The following is a 16,376-nucleotide window of genomic DNA, read 5'->3' on the forward strand; positions in this document are numbered from 1 at the left end:
AGTGGCACGGAACACATGGAAGTACTCCTGCAGTAATGCCGAAAACTCCTGCCTTTCCTCGGGAGCTAGATGAGAAAGCTTGGTCTGGAGATCATTCATGATATCAGGATTCTTCCGCAAACTATCACTCAGGCTCATGCTGCATGGGAGAACTTCACTTGCAGACTCGGGTGGAACAGCTACAATGCAGACTGGGTTATGTTCGTCCCGCCTGTGATATAACTTTAGCATGTTGATGTGACAAAGTTGCTTGTTCTTTCTATGATCTGGTGTGGCGTTGACATAGTTGACATCACTGAGTTTCTTCTCCACAAAATAAGGACCACTAAACTTGGCTTGAAGAGGTTGCCCATGCACCGGTGGCAGAATCAAAACCTGATCTCCTGGCTGAAAGTGGCGTAACCTGGACTTCTTATCATACCAAGTCTTCATCTTCTCCTGAGCAGCTCCTAAATTCTCTCTCGCCAGCTGTAAAGCAGTGGACAGCCATTCTTTGAACTTCATCACATACTCCAGCAGGTTGACGTCATCTTCCTCCGACAGCCAGCATTCCTTGAGTAGCTTAAGGCGTCCTCTTACTTCATGGCCAAACAGTAGTTCAAAGGGTGAGAAGCCCAGTGATTCATTTGGAGATTCTCTTGCGGCAAATACAACGAATGGAAGACTTTTATCCCAGTCTTTCTGATGTTCCAAACAGTATTTCCTGATCATCGATTTGAGTGTTTGATGATATCTCTCCAACGCTCCTTGGGTCTGGGGATGGTAAGCTGAAGACGTAATCTGGGTGATGCCCAACTCTTTCAGAGACTGCTTGAAAACATTTGACATGAAATTACTTCCCCAGTCTGACTGTACCTCCTTGGGCAGACCAAACTTTGTGAAGAACCCTAGCATTTCCTTAACCACGTTCTTTGTTGAGATATTTCAAAGTGGAATGGCTTCAGGATAACGAGTAGCCATATCAATCAGGGTCAACACATAAGAAAATTCTGAAGAAGTCTTAGGAAGAGGGCCCACAATATCCACCAACACACGGGTGAAAGGCACCTCAAAAGGAGGAATGGGAACTAGAGGTGCAACCTTTTCGGTCTGATTACACTTCCCCACAACTTGACAGGTGTGACAAGACTTACAATACCAGGAAACAGTTCTGAAGATACCTGGCCTGTAGAAGTGTTTCAAAATGCGTGCCACAGTCTTCCTCACTCCAAGGTGTCCTGCCAAACTGGAATCATCAGCCACTCTAATGATATCCTGACTACAAACACGAGGGATGACAGCTTGATGTACACCCTCCCATTCACAGTCGGCTGATGCTGTTGGGGGTCTCCACTTCCTCATAAGTACTCCTGACTTTATATAATAACAAGTAGAAGCACCAGCTGACTCTTCCTCACTGCAAACAGAGTTAACTAGACCTTTCAACTCAGGGTCAGCAACCTGCAACTCAACCAACTCTTGACGAGACAAATTATCAACACTACGGGGTACTGCCTCATCTGGTGAGTGGTCCAAATTAGCAAGAAAAGTGTCAGCTAGGATAACATCATCATCATCATCATCATTATCCTCTAAGTTACCAGTAACTTTAGACTTAGCCCTAGTGACAGCACATGCAGAGAACACATCAGGGATATCACAATCCTGGGTCGCAGTCACTGGTTTACTAGAGAACTGAGGAGGTGGACACACTTGACTTCCACCAATATCATTTCCAAGTAAGAAAGTTACACGTGACATTGGGAGTGTCTCAACCAACCCAACCATAACGGAACCATTAACAAAACCAGACTCTAAATTCACTCTGCACAGAGGGACAGAGAAGTAATTATTCCCTACACCTTGTAAGATTACAGTTTCATCAGAGGAATTAACATTAGAGCCTAGAACACTGGTCAGCATAAGAGATTGGCAAGCACCTGTATCACGATATATTTTAACTGATTTCCTGTCATTACTGTCCAGAGGACTGACAAAACCATCAGACAGGAAATTAGCACATGAACTCTTGAGAGTGTCACCCACGTTACTGCTCAAAAGAGGAGCTCCATCATGAGAATTTAATTTACCCCTCAAAGCAGGTTCAGTTAACTCAGTTAAAGAATTCTGGGAACTCTCAAGGGTGGACACTAGACCAATTGACTGAATATTTAAAGACTCCTTTTTGTTCACATCACGCTGTCTCCTGAAACATTTCTCCGTAGTATGACCAAGCTTACTACAATAAGTACATTTACTTTTCTGAACTCTAGAGGTGAAGCTGGTATTTACTTCCTGAGAAACATCATCTTTATTCTTTTTCCTGTTACCTGTACTCTGAGTAGAGGCAACGTACTTACTCTCAGCTTTCCTTTATTCTTTAGAATATCTCTTGTGAGTGAGAACATATTCATCAGCTAAAACTGTAGCATCAGACAAATTATCTATTCTTTTCTCATCAAGATATAGGCTTACATCATTATTAATACACCTTTTGAAGTCCTCCAGCAAAATCATCTGCTTAAATTTACCAAAATCAGAATCCACATTCTTAGAATTTAACCACTGCTCTAACAGATCTTCTTTGATTTTTGCATACTCAACATGGGATTGCTTATCTTGCTTATAAGTTGTCCTAAATTATACTCTATAGGCTTCAGGAACAAGCTCATAGGCCTTAAGAATCAAGCTCTTAACTACATCATAATTATCAGATTGATCCTGAGGCAAAGATGCATAAGTTACTTGAGCTTTACCGGTGAGAACAGTTTGAAGGAGTACTGGCCAATACTTTTTGGGCCAATTAAAACCTGTAGCTACCCTCTCAAACAACTGAAAATACTTTGTTAAATCAGATTCATTAAAAGGAGGGACAAGTTTAACATTTTTAGCCACATCAAAATCATCAGAGCTAGATGATCCAGTTCCACTTTGTTTCATGCGATGCTCATGGTCTGCCTGAATCCTAGCAATTTTGATTTGTGCCTGTGCCTCCTGAATACGAGCCTGAGATTCAGCTCCTTAGCACGAGCCTCCTGCAGGGCTAGCTGTAACTTAGCTATTTCAAACTGCGTTTGCTCATCTGGAGGAGTTACATTAAACAAGCTTTCATAAATAATGTCAACAATTTGATCTTTAGACTGATGAGAGTGAACAGCAATTCCCAATTGTTGAGCAACAAGCTTAAGTTCATTCTTTGTTCTGTTTTCTATATCACACACTGTTTGCACATTTGACAAAAAATCTTTGGCTTCATCAAGTGTAGTAATAGTAGACATCATGAATAAATCACAGTCACAAAATATCAAGCGATATCCTTACGATAATATCCTGAATATCCTGATATGAGGTCGCCAAATTTATGTTACGGAACAGAGAAAGATAATGAACACTTCAAGTGAGAATACTAAAAATCACTACTGTCCCGCAAAGTTCCAGGTTCAAAACAAAAGACTTAGGTAAAATCACAAGTTAAAGTTTAATGCTCAAACTAACAACTAAACATTCAGGACTCATAAGGATAATGTAATGGCAAAAAACAGGTTAAATATATGGTTAACTGCAATAGCCTCTATTAACACGAAATTAGCAAGAGTAAATTTATCTAAGTCAGCCCTGATAAAAGGAGAAAACCGGATAATGCTCAGTTAATGCAGTATATATTATTACAGATACAAAATATTATTACTACTGGCTGACAGCAAAAACTCTACATTAATCACAAAAACCTCACCAGGCCTACGAATTAACACCTTATGCTATACAGTACAAGAAAAAAATGTAATAACACTTATACTCAAATTACACAGCAGCTAGATGGTTGGAAACTTCCTGAGCACTCACAGAAATAATAACAACTGTACAGGGGAGGACAGAGATGTGAACAAAATGAGGAGTAGATCTAAGTGGCAATTAATGCAGAGACTGAGCTCATTATATAGGGGCCGGCAGAGCTTGATACAACTTGTAAGAAGGACGCGCAAATGAAGCCATAGGGGACAAAGAGTTGACAGTCCTGCTCTGAACAACAGAAAGAACGACTTACTCTACCATAAGGGGGGGAAGGGGGGAGTGAGGTAGAACACGCACTATGGAAGCCACAAGGCGAATCGTGCTCAAACATGCAGCATATTGTACGTTAGAATTATACAAAGGATGATGAAATCATAGGCTATGTAACAATATATATATATATATATATATATTTTTTTTTGGGGGTGGGGTGGGGGCAGTGGTGAAATATTCATGATCTAAATCCTGTACATTTCAAATTGTCGATGGTTGAATTGTTGGAAGAGCGAAGCAAGTGAAGCATAACATGGCTTTTTTCATGAGTGTGTCCCCTTCTCTATGTCATCTTTTGTTTCATTTATGAAAGCTCCAACATGCTTGCATGCTTCATTCTTGGTCACTTAATGGTGGCCTTCCATGCTGCTGGAATTCAGGCAGCCTTCTTATTTAGTCTCTTATCCCTGAGGTCACACTCCATGACCTCGTCCCAGGTCTTTTTCGGTCTACCTCTTGCAACCCTACACCCAGTGTTAACAATTCTCACTTTCTGCACCCAGTTGTCATCCCCCATTCTCTCCACATGCCCGAACCATCTCAATTTACTTCTCATCACAACACCAATACACTCCAGTCTCATCCTTCCTCTTAACTCATCCATTGTAAACCTAGTCCCCCAGGCCTCACGTTCAACGACACCCTGTGTACCCATCATTATATTCATTGTCATTTCTGTACGTTTGAGCCTACGAATATCCTCTTTCTTTACTGCCTAGGTCTCAGTACCATACAGCATTACATTCTTAACACATGCCACATACAAAGATCCCTTAGCCCAGAGGGAGAGCCCTCTCAATATCAGGAGAGGCAACAGCTCTCTAAACTTCTTCCAACTACTCACTCTAGCCACAGAGCTAGCTCCAGCCCCAACTCCAAAACATAGCATGTCTTCCAAGTAAAAAAAAAATATATATATTATACACACTCAAGAGACCCACCAGCAAAATAAGTCTTTTTATGCCTGACAATCTCCACATGCTTTCCCCGACACATGGCACACATGAAATCGGCATTATCTCGCAGTCTGCCTTTAATACCACTACATCTCTTATGCACCCACTAGTCACAAACACTGCACAAGATTAAGGTGCCCAGAGTCCCGCTTTTAGGCCGGAGAGTCCCGCTTTTTGAATGTTCGTCCCGCCTTTTTAATTGTGACTAGAATGTCCCGCTTTTTAAGCAAATTATCTTAATTGTCCCGCATTTAGAAACTTTCTATTGCATTAGGTAAAACATGACCTTCGTTTATGAAATTAGGATGAATTAGAAAAATTATGCATAATCCTAACCAAATGAAATACTGAATTATTAATATAAAATTTGTAATGCACACTAGCTCACTTTGGTCGAACCATTCACTGTACCGTATGGTATGGTTGGAGTTCGTAGGAGATGTTAGTGTTTGATCAGCAGCCTCAGTTTGAGGAGTACTCAGCAGTGGTCACTGTCACATTAGTCAATATCTGTCTGTATATCTATCTTTCTATATCTGTCTATCTGTCTATCTACCCATCTATCTATCTATATCTATCTATCTATCTATCTGTCTATATATAGACACACACACATACACATACACACACGCATGCACGCGCGCACGTCCCGCTTTAAGCTCCAGTAAATCTGGTCACCTTACACACCCTTGTGGCAAACTGCACCTGGCCACTCTCTCTCGTCTTTGATACAATAATATAAAAATGTAGCACTTGTATGTAGACACAAACAAAAGCAAATTACAGTGTTTTACAATTGAAGTTTAACATAGTGAGACCGTTTGGGAACAGGGTGGACAGTTGTCTACCCTCTTCTTTCAGTATCAGTCTGTCAGTCAGCTATATGTTTACCTTGCAACAACAACAATTAACAAAGCATACTTAACTCCTACTTTGCTGATCACCTCATATGAGGCAATCTGCAGGCCACCCCTTACCGCGTTGATCACCTCATATGAGGCTATGGGTCTCCGCACCATAATTTCAAGCATGAGGGAGCATCACTGTTTTTTGTGAGAATATTGACTCTCCCTCAATGCCATCAGAGCTGTTACCAAGCCCTGCCATGCCACAGTTGCCAAATACTGCATTACTTAGTCATTCAGGTATGCAGGCCACCCCTGGCCGTGCTGATCACCTCACATGAGGCTATGGGTCTCCGTGCTGATATCCTCACATGAGGCTATGGGTCTCCGCGCTGATCTCCTCACATGAGGCTATGGGTCTCCGCGCTGATATCCTCACATGAGGCTGTGGGTCTCCGCACTGATCGCCTCACATGAGGCTGTGGGTCTCCGCACCATAATTTCATGCACGAGGAAACGTCAGTGGTTTCTATGGGAACCAGGCGCTGTTGCCAAGTCCTGCCACACTGCAGTTACCAAATACTGCATATTTAGTAATTTAGTGGCAGATTCATGCCCATCTACCCCCCACGATGCTGGCGGCTTATTTCCACCTTCACACCCCCACAAGAGGCATAAATTACAAATAGACGAGAGTGATGAAAAGTTCGAGCTCAGAAACACATGATCCGATGACAAAAAATCAACTTAATATTGAAACAAAAGTCCTAAAACAGTGACTCAGGGAAGGTAATCAGGTTGACAAGAATGAGTGCTGCTAGGGTTAAGTGATCAGAATTTGCTAAAAAGTCATTTGCCTCAAAACGTATTAGTTATGTGAAAACATCCCCTGGTACGCTTAAGTAACACTGTTGCCTCACAGTTGCTACGATACACACATGCATGCATACAACACTTGCTCAACATTTTATAGTGACTTACCATTGTACAGTATGGGACAGCTGTTAGAAAAATGCAAGAAAAATGCAGCCCCGTTCTCAAATATCAGAATATAATTTTGTACTGGAAATGCCAAGGTGAATATCAGATAGAGAGCTAGGCAGATAAATTTATAGATGGATAGGCACTGAGACAGACTGACGTTCATTCTACCTTCAGACTTCCCCACACACAGTCCACTTTATTAACCCTTTGAGATTCTTATGACTATTTCGATTGTCATTTCAAATTCAGCCTCAGAGATTCCGATGATGCTTTTCATCATCATTTTACGAAACTTTTGTAAAATATTCACCATAAATCACATTTACTCATCATAACAAAGAGGCTCGAGCATGATGTCACGGAATGGTTGCTCTATGCATGGCGGTACTGCACAGCTGGTCTGACTCATGGCTTTGTTTCTTTATAACTTTATTCTTGGTGAATATTTTTCTACAGCAAGGTATAAAATTTTTGGTTTTTGCCCAACTTCAGCTTGTCACTTTGACTTTTTATTTTCCTTGTTTTCCATTTATGAACATACTGCGATAAAGTACAACTATTCAGCTTCAAAATAACACCACAACCAGCATCCTATCATAAAAAGTGTATTTACACTGATCGATCAAAGAAAAACATAGCAGAGCGAATATGCGACTGACTAAAATAAAATTGTGCATCTTTTTCCTTTCGCTTTACTGCACAATGAAATGTAAGTATTACCATAATCTATATATCATTGTAAAGGTAATTTATTGTATTTTTGCATGGTTTAGACCAAATGTACATATCTTTACTCGTTATTTTTTGTTGAATATTTTTCTACAGCAAGGTATAAAATTTTTGCTTTTCGCCTAATTTCAACTCGTCATTATGACATTTTATTTTCTTTGTTCTCCTTTTTTGAACATACTGCGATAAAGTACAACTATTCAGCTTTAAAATGACGCCAAAACCAACATTCTATCATGAAAATTGTATTTACACAGAGCAATCAAAGTAAAATATCGGGCCGTGAAGATGTGGGTCAGCGTGAGTGACTGACTCTAGCACAGACATAATCTGCCGTGCCCAGAAACCTGATAGGGTTAAGTGTCATATCAAAATCCTGCATCTCTCTCTCTCAAACATTTTCTACCAGTTTCAGCCAAAAAGTTTGGTGAGAGAGGGATAGCCTTCCTCTTTCTTATCCTTGTTTTATTCTGTTAGCCAGTTAAAGAAGCTGCCAGACATAGGCTAACCAGCCTACTGCAGTTGTTCTCTTATTATTGCTAATGAAACACCTTTACTGAGCACAGGCTAAACTTCTCAAACTTGGGGCATTTGATTCACCCTGCATGAACCCCTTCAGTACATGTTTCTTGAACTGAAATGTCATCTGGTATGCAGGAATAAATTATCCTTTAAAATACGATACTGGGTTGAAGGGATTATGGTAAGTAGTTTATCACTGTGCCCCTACTTGGACTTCTCCCACTTCTCCCTCCTTACCTGCACTTACATCCACACACATGCATTGGGTTACATTCACCTTTGCCGATCATGGTAGCTTTTGCTAGGGCAGCAGTGAGGCAAAGGGTGAATGAGATCGATCACTCTGATTGCTTCGTAAGCTGTGAATGCATATGAATGCCCATGTGGTACTGCTACTGTAGTTTCAAGTATTGTATTAATTATGTTGCTCAGTATATTTTCCATTTTCATAACAGAGCACTGTACTATAACTGGCTGAGCCCTGAGTGGCTTAGACATTGCTAACAGACTTTAGTCAAGCCCAGTTCACACTACAGTATCAGGATTCTAGACAAGATTTTTGTGTGAAAGTGCTTTTTGAGGGTTATTGCCTAAAGGCATAAAAGGGTCATAATACAATCTGCTTATTTTGCAGGTAGGCATAATGCAATGTTAAGCAAGCAGGGTGAATCAAGGTCAGAAAAATTTTTCAACATGTTCAAAACCTCCAGGACAGTATCTTGAATTCAAATCCATTTCATTGAGCATAGCGGAAACATTGTGTGAACCTAATGAAATTGGGTAGAGTGTAACGCACGCATAGTAAGAGTAGAGTGCATTTGGCTGTTATCGGGAACTAGCGGGGATGCCCAAGCGCCTGTAGTTGAATATTCTTTCTTGATTTGTCTGGTTCCTGGTGGGCAATGGTTTCATCAGCCAGGTCTTCAGAGCAAAACTTTGTCCCCTGCTATGAAGTATGGCATTGGCCTGGCGTCATTGGGCAGAGGATCAGGATCTGGTAGACCAATGCTTCCATCTTCTAATGTTTTCTGAAGTTCAGTCATGGCAAACACTCCTCCATCAGATGAGCAGCCAGGAGGCCTGACATTGACGTAGAGAAACTTGTAGTCAGCATCCACAAGTGCCATCAGCACTGTGGAATGGAACCCCTAAATGAGCCCCAAAACAAGTATAAAACCAATCAAAATGGCCTAATGGCTGTAAAAGAAGCTAACCTAAGCCTAACACCTGTAAATAACTCACTAAAACCAACAAATAAAGTCTGAAAATCATCAAATATGTCTGGAAAAAATCTGTCTATCTATCTATCTATTGCCAGACGCCTCAATCCCGTTTGGGGTGGCCACCAACAAATCGCCTCCAAGTCGCCCTGTCCCCCGCCATCTCACTGCCCTGCTCCCAACTCACACTTCCCTCTCTCATATACCTCTCCATCCCATCCCTCCATCTCATCCTCGGCCTCCCCCTCCCTCTTCCCCCCTCCACCTCACTCACATACACTCTCTTCGTCAGTCTTTCACCCTCCATCCTCTCCACATGGCCAAACCACTTCAGTGTGTTCCTCATAACGCTTCCTATCACATCCACATCCACACCACAACGCTCCTTTATATCCTCATTCGTCAGCCTGTCTCTCCATGTGACTCCACAGGCTCCTCTTAAATAACTCATTTCCACTGCTGCCACTCTTGACTTGTGTCCTTCCAACAACGTCCAAGCTTCACTTCCGTACGTTAGAGTTGGTATCACAATACTGTCATGTAGTAACTTTTTCACTTCCATGCTCACTTCCCTGTTTCTTATCACTGCTTTCAAAGAACCAGCAACCTTTCTTCCCTGCTGTACCCTTTCACGCACTTCACCCTCCAAACTTCCATCCTTACTCATCACACTACCCAAGTACCTAAACGTACTCACATTTTCCAATTCCTCACCATCCAACCTCGCTGTACATTCACTGACTTCACCTCTCTCAAAGACCATCACTTTATTCTTCCCTACATTCACCTTTAGATTCCGTTTCTTACACACTCTCCCAAACTCATCCACCAAGCCTTGCAGCTCCCCTTCGTCTTCACTCAACAACACAGTATCATCTGCAAACAACAGTACAGGGAGTTTCCAAACACTTTCCTCTCTCACCAGGGCCACTCCAATATCCACTACCCTACCTTGTACCTCTTTTATTACCCCATCCATGTACAGATTGAACAACCATGGAGACATGACACATCCCTGTTTCAACCCAACTTTCAAAGAGAAAAATTCACTTTGTTCACCATCCACACGCATTGCAGCCTTCGCACCGTCGTACATACTCTTCACAGCATTCAACAACTTCCCATCTACTCCATATATTCTTAACACTTTCCACAATCCTTGTCTATCCACCCTGTCATATGCTTTCTCCAAATCCATGAAAGCCGCATACAACTTCTTTCCCTTCTCTAGAAACTTTTCCACTAAAGATCTAAGAATGAATATCTGATCTACCCAACCTCTTCCCTTCCTAAAGCCTCCCTGTTCTTCTCCAGCTAACTTCTCTGTTCTTTCTCTAACTCTGTCAATAAGTATCCTACCATACACTTTTCCTATTATACTAAGAAGACAAATGCCCCTATGATTACCACACACTTCTTTTTCCCCTTTTCCTTTGTACAAGGGAATAATTATACCTGACTTCCAATCCTCCGGGACTCTACCTTCCTCCCAGGCCAAGCTGCACATCTTCCACATCCATTCTACTACTATCTCTCCCCCATGCTTCAGCATTTCACCACATACTCCATCAATTCCTGGGGCTTTCCCCGATTTAACTTTCTTCATTGCTTCCACAACTTCTATCCTACTGATTTCTTCCTGTCTTCTCACCTCCCTCCTTCTCCCAGCCATTCCCCAGCCACTTATACTCGCATTACTTCCATCGTCTATGTTCAACAATTCCTTAAAGTGTTATCTCCATCTGCTCACTTTTTCTCCCTTCTCCACTAGTAATCTACCATTTTTGTCTTTCACTCCCCTGCTAACTTCACTTCCACCCTGTCTTACTCTTTTCACCTCTTTCCAGAACATTTTCTTACAGTCCCTCCACTTTACACTCAAATTCCTTCCAAATTCCTCATCCACTCTCTTCTTACTCTCTCTTACTAATCTTTTCACCTCTCTCTTTCTTTCTACATATAACTCTCTCTTCCGCCTCTCAACTTCTCCCACGCCCCTATTTCTCATCCATTCATTGTATGCTTTCTTCTTTTGTGCCACAGCCTGTCTCACCTCTTCAGTCCACCACGCCGTTCCTTGCACCCCCCTCCGTCTTCTCTTCCTATCTCTATCTATCTATATACCTAGGCTGCTTCCCCCAAGGAAAGGGAGGTAGCCGAGACAGGACGACTCACTCTCCATTTACTCATCCATTCAAACACATTCATTCGCATCTTAGCTCCAAAGGGGAGAACGGACAGATCCTCACCGCATCACACCGCACAAGGGTCAACTGCGCTATGCAACCAGTGACATCCGCAGCAGGGCCCGACAGCAGAACTGGTTTACCCCTGCCACATCATAACAGACCCATCCCCTTACCCGCACCTGACCTGACTAGCTGATCAGACCAAATGCGGGAGAATATCCCCTCAGGGCTGCGTCATCACTTATTCATTCACAATTTCTCTCCATTTATTTCTGTCACGCACAGCCACTCTTCCTTGCTCAACAGACATCCCTCTCGCATCCAGCGCTCTCTTCACACTGTCCATCCATCCTATTCGTGGTCTTCCTCTCAGCCTTACACCTCTCACATCAGATCTAGTTATCTTTTTCACCAATCGCTCATTATCCATTCTCTCCATATGCCCAAACCATTGCAACACCCTCTGCTCAACTCTACCAGCCATCTCCCGAACAACTCCAGTTCTCCTTCGCACTTCATCATTTCGCACTCGATCCATACGCGTCACTCCACACATACTCCTCAGACATCTCATCTCCATTACATTCAAACTTTTCCTCTCTGCTACACCCATACACAAGAGAAAGATATTTGTGAAGCACTAAACAACGAGTTTCCAGTCAGTTTTTACAGGAGAAAATAATTTTGAGAGGGATGATATGGAACAGGCATGCCCACACATATTACCAGATATACAAATATCAGAAAAAGAAATACAGGAGGAGCTAAGTAAATTAGATAAAGGAAAAGCAAATGGTCCTGATGAAATTTCATGCTGGTTGCTACATGAATGTGCAAAGGAGTTAAGTAACCATTATTTTTAATTTTCAAGGAATCCTTGGGACAAGGTAAACTATCTGATATTTGGAAGAAAGCAAACATTGTTCCCTTATTCAAGAAAGGGAATAGACAAAATCTACTCAACTACCAACCAGTATCACTAACCAGTGTTGTAAGCAAGGTATTAGAAAAGCTGATAAGAAAAGTTTGGGTAAATCATCTAGAAGAACACAATATGATAACAGAAAGACAGTTTGGTTTCAGAAAGGGAAAATCATGTGTTACTAATCTGTTGAGCTACTATGACAGAGTAACAAACACATTACAGAACAGAGAAGGATGGGTGGACAGTATCTATTTAGATTTCAAGAGAGCATTTGACAGAGTACTGCACCAAAGACTTTTATGGAAACTGTACCATCAAGGAGGAATCCAAGGCAAACTGTATTGTTAGATGCAAGATTTTCTCAAAAAGGAGAAATGAGAACAGTACTAAGGGGAAATTACTCATCATGGAGAGAAGTGACTAGCGGAGTTCCACAGGGCTCAGTGCTGGCACCGATTATGTTTTTAGTGTATATAAATGATATAGACAGTAACATTGGAAATGAAAGCTATCTAAATATGTTTGCTGATGATGCAAGAATACAAAGGAGAATTACTAACACAGACTCATGTAAAGAGCTACAAGAAGAATTAACTAAACTTCATGAATGGAGCAATACATGGCAAATGGAATTCAATGTGGACAAGTGTCATGTAATCAAGTTTGGTAAAAGTGGAAAAAGACCTGATTAGGATTATAAGTTAGGAAGCAAAACCCTACACATCAGAAAAAGAGAAGGACCTAGGTGTGATTATCAATAACAGACTATCTCCGACTGACCACATCAGTGAGAAGGTACGGAACATGTATACACTGCTTGCAAATATGAGAATAGCATTCACATATATAAATGAAGACATGCTAAGAAAGATAATAACATCATTCATCTGACGAACCCTGGAGTATGTATCAGTAGTCTGGAGTCCTCATCTCAAAAAACACATAGATAAGATTGAAAAAGTTCAAAGGGCTGCTACAAGATGGGTACCAAGCTTAAGGGATGTAAGAAAGACTGGAAAAACTGAATCTACCTATACTACAGGAGAGAAGGAAATGAGGTGACGTGATTATGGTATACAAATGCATATTAGGGAAGGAGAAAGTAGACAAATGATTACATAATCTATGGGGATGCATGAGCAAGAGGACACTGCAAAAAACTGCATAAAAAGGGAGACGATAAAGATGTAAGGAAATTTAGTTTCCCAAATAGAGCAGTTGATTAGTGGAATGCACTACCGAATGAAATTGTGTGCCAAAACAATTCATAAATCAATGGATATGTACGATAAATATGGTTTAAGACACAGGACAGTACGAGCTTGACTCACTCCTGTAAAGATACAATTAGGTAAGAACACACACACACACACACACACACACACACACACACACACACACACACACACACACACACACACACACACACACACACACACACACACACACACGACCCCTTTAATGGAAACGGATCTGGATGATGTTTATGGTGTACATTTAGTACACGTGAAACCTTTTTAGTTTTTTAGTAAAAATGCTTTTTTTTTTTTTTTTTTTTTTTAGTCATCCCTTACTCAATATGGGTAATATGGAATGCAGCCACCCACATATACTATTGTGAGTTTCTTGAAATGTTGAATACCCATCTAAACCACAGTTGTAAATTAAATATGTGATTACATGAAATCCAATTTATTGCCCCCAAACATCATGAAATAGTAGTTTCTGCGTGTTTAAAATATGTTTTTGGATGATATATGTGACACATTTTGTTAAATTATCCCCAGTACACCTTAAACTACTGATATTGTATTTTGAGGTGATGTATTAACCTGTGGATAACCAGAACCAGCAGTCACAATTCTGCAAATAGTTTGGGACAACTGTATGATTTATGATATATTTTTTACAGGCTTGTATGGTAGAAGATGAGAATGAAGATGACCCAAGCCAGGAGACAATCACTTTCCTTTACAAATTCACTGAGGGTGCATGTCCCAAGTCATATGGGTTTAATGCAGCTCGTTTGGCAGACCTGCCTGACCAGGTAATCAGGCGTGGTAGCCATAAAGCACGAGAGTTGGAGAAGTCCAGTGCAAGGAAGAATACCTTCAGGAAGCTAATTTGTGACATGAGTGGTGGCTCCAAGAGCTTGAGAAACTGTGTGAAGAATGTACGAGATTTACAGTGAATTTGACCATTACAGGTTGAACCTCGATTCCACTGACTGTAAGGGAATTGCACAGTGTTGTTATTCTTTTAAATCCTATCAAGTATAATTTTCTTCTGTTAAATTCTATCAAGTACAGCAGTGACCCTTAATATTTTGGGAAGTTTGCTGTACATTATTTCAGTTTTTGTACAAAAAGTAAAGGTTAGATTTTGGAGCCTCATATTTCCCATATGAAAATTGAAAATAGGTAAGTAAATTAATATTTCTCCAAGAAATCCCTTTAGAATCTCATCCATAAACTCTGTAGCATACTGTCCACACACTTCGCACTCAGATGAATACAAGGTGGAGTGTGGCGCTGCAAAGTCTGCAGAGATTCTGGCTATTTCAATCATGTATTTGTCAAGGAGTGACCCTGTTCTCTCATATCACTCATAACAGGTGGGTTAAAATTCTCAACCATCAGTTTTGGAATATGGGATTTGAAGCATCTCTTGTAATGGTAACATCTCTTATTTTAGTTAAGTTTCATTTCAGTTTGTCCTTAAAGGCTCCAACATGCATGCATGCGTCAGCCCTGGTCACCTAATGGCAGCTCTCCATGCTGCTCGATCTCTGGCAGCTTCCCTCTATTCAGTCCCTTATCCCTGAGGCCACACTCAGTGACTTCATCCCAGGTCTTTTTCAGTCAGCCTCCCGCAACCCTACCTCTAACATTAACATCACTTTGTGCAACAGTTATCATCCCCCAACCTCTCCATATATCCGAACCATCTCAATGTACCTCTTCTCATCACAGTACAATACACTCCAGTCCTTTCCTACCTTTCAAATCTTCTATTGTAAACCAAGGCTCCCCAGGCCTCGCCCTCAGGTCGCACTGCACATCCACCTAATCATTGTCATTTCTTTACGTTTGAGCCTGCGAACATCCTCTTCCTTTACTGTCCAGGTCTCACTAGCATACAGCAAAACACTCCTAACACATGCCACATACAAAGAACCCTTTTGCCCTCTCAGTGTCAGGAGAGGCAACAGCTCCTTCAACTTCTTCCAGCCATTTCTCACCCTAGCCACAGAGGTAGCTGCAGCCCCACCTCCAGCACATAACATGTCTCCCAGGTAACAAAACTCCTTCACACACTCAAGAGACTTACAAGCAGGATCAATCCTTTCATGCCTGACAATCTCCACATGCTGTCCCTGACACCGTACTCATGAAATCGGCGTTATCTCTCAGTCTAATTCTGATACTACTTATGTACCCACTTATCACAAACACTGCACAAGATGCAATTACTTCCCTTGCCTTTGTGGCAAATCGCACATGGCCACTCTCCCCCTTCTTTGACAATACTGCCACCAGCCTTGGATATCATCACGTTTGTTTTATCTGCATTTACTCTTAAGCCCTTGTGCCCCACGCCATCTCTTCACTTCCTAAGTCTTTGCTCCGCCTCCCTTTCATTCTCTGGCAGCACCAAATCATCATCATACAAAATGTCCCACAGGAGTCCATTTCTGAAGCCACATGAGAGGGCTTCAAGTACCATGATAACAATAAGGGGCTCAAAACTGGCCTCAGATGCACACCAACATTCACTAAAAACTCATCACTCAAATCTTCATTAACCCTTACCTGGATGCGAGCACCCACATACATAGCCATAACCATCCTAACCAGCCACTCCTCGATCCCAGGCTTTCTAATTGCCCACTTCACCACCTGTCTAGGGACTCTGTCAGTGGCGTTCTCCACAACAACAAAAACAAAGTACAGATATATTTT

The 16,376-nt window shown here is 41.5% G+C and overlaps 1 protein-coding gene across 1 annotated transcript in view; it reads left to right on the forward strand.

Moving 5' to 3' along the window:
- The window catches only part of Msh6 (DNA mismatch repair protein Msh6), a 746,240-nt gene extending 731,635 nt beyond the window's left edge, over window positions 1-14,605 (forward strand). Inside the window, exon 23 of the mRNA XM_080274091.1 lies at window positions 14,327-14,605. Coding sequence (XP_080130217.1) covers window positions 14,327-14,605 — 279 coding nt within the window. The remainder of the gene's footprint in view (window positions 1-14,326) is intronic.
- The last annotated feature ends 1,771 nt before the right edge of the window (window positions 14,606-16,376 follow it).

Source organism: Coenobita brevimanus, chromosome 57, assembly GCF_032717465.1.
Source record: "Coenobita brevimanus isolate Jiangsu-jjx chromosome 57, ASM3271746v2, whole genome shotgun sequence".
Taxonomy (NCBI): domain Eukaryota; kingdom Metazoa; phylum Arthropoda; class Malacostraca; order Decapoda; family Coenobitidae; genus Coenobita; species Coenobita brevimanus.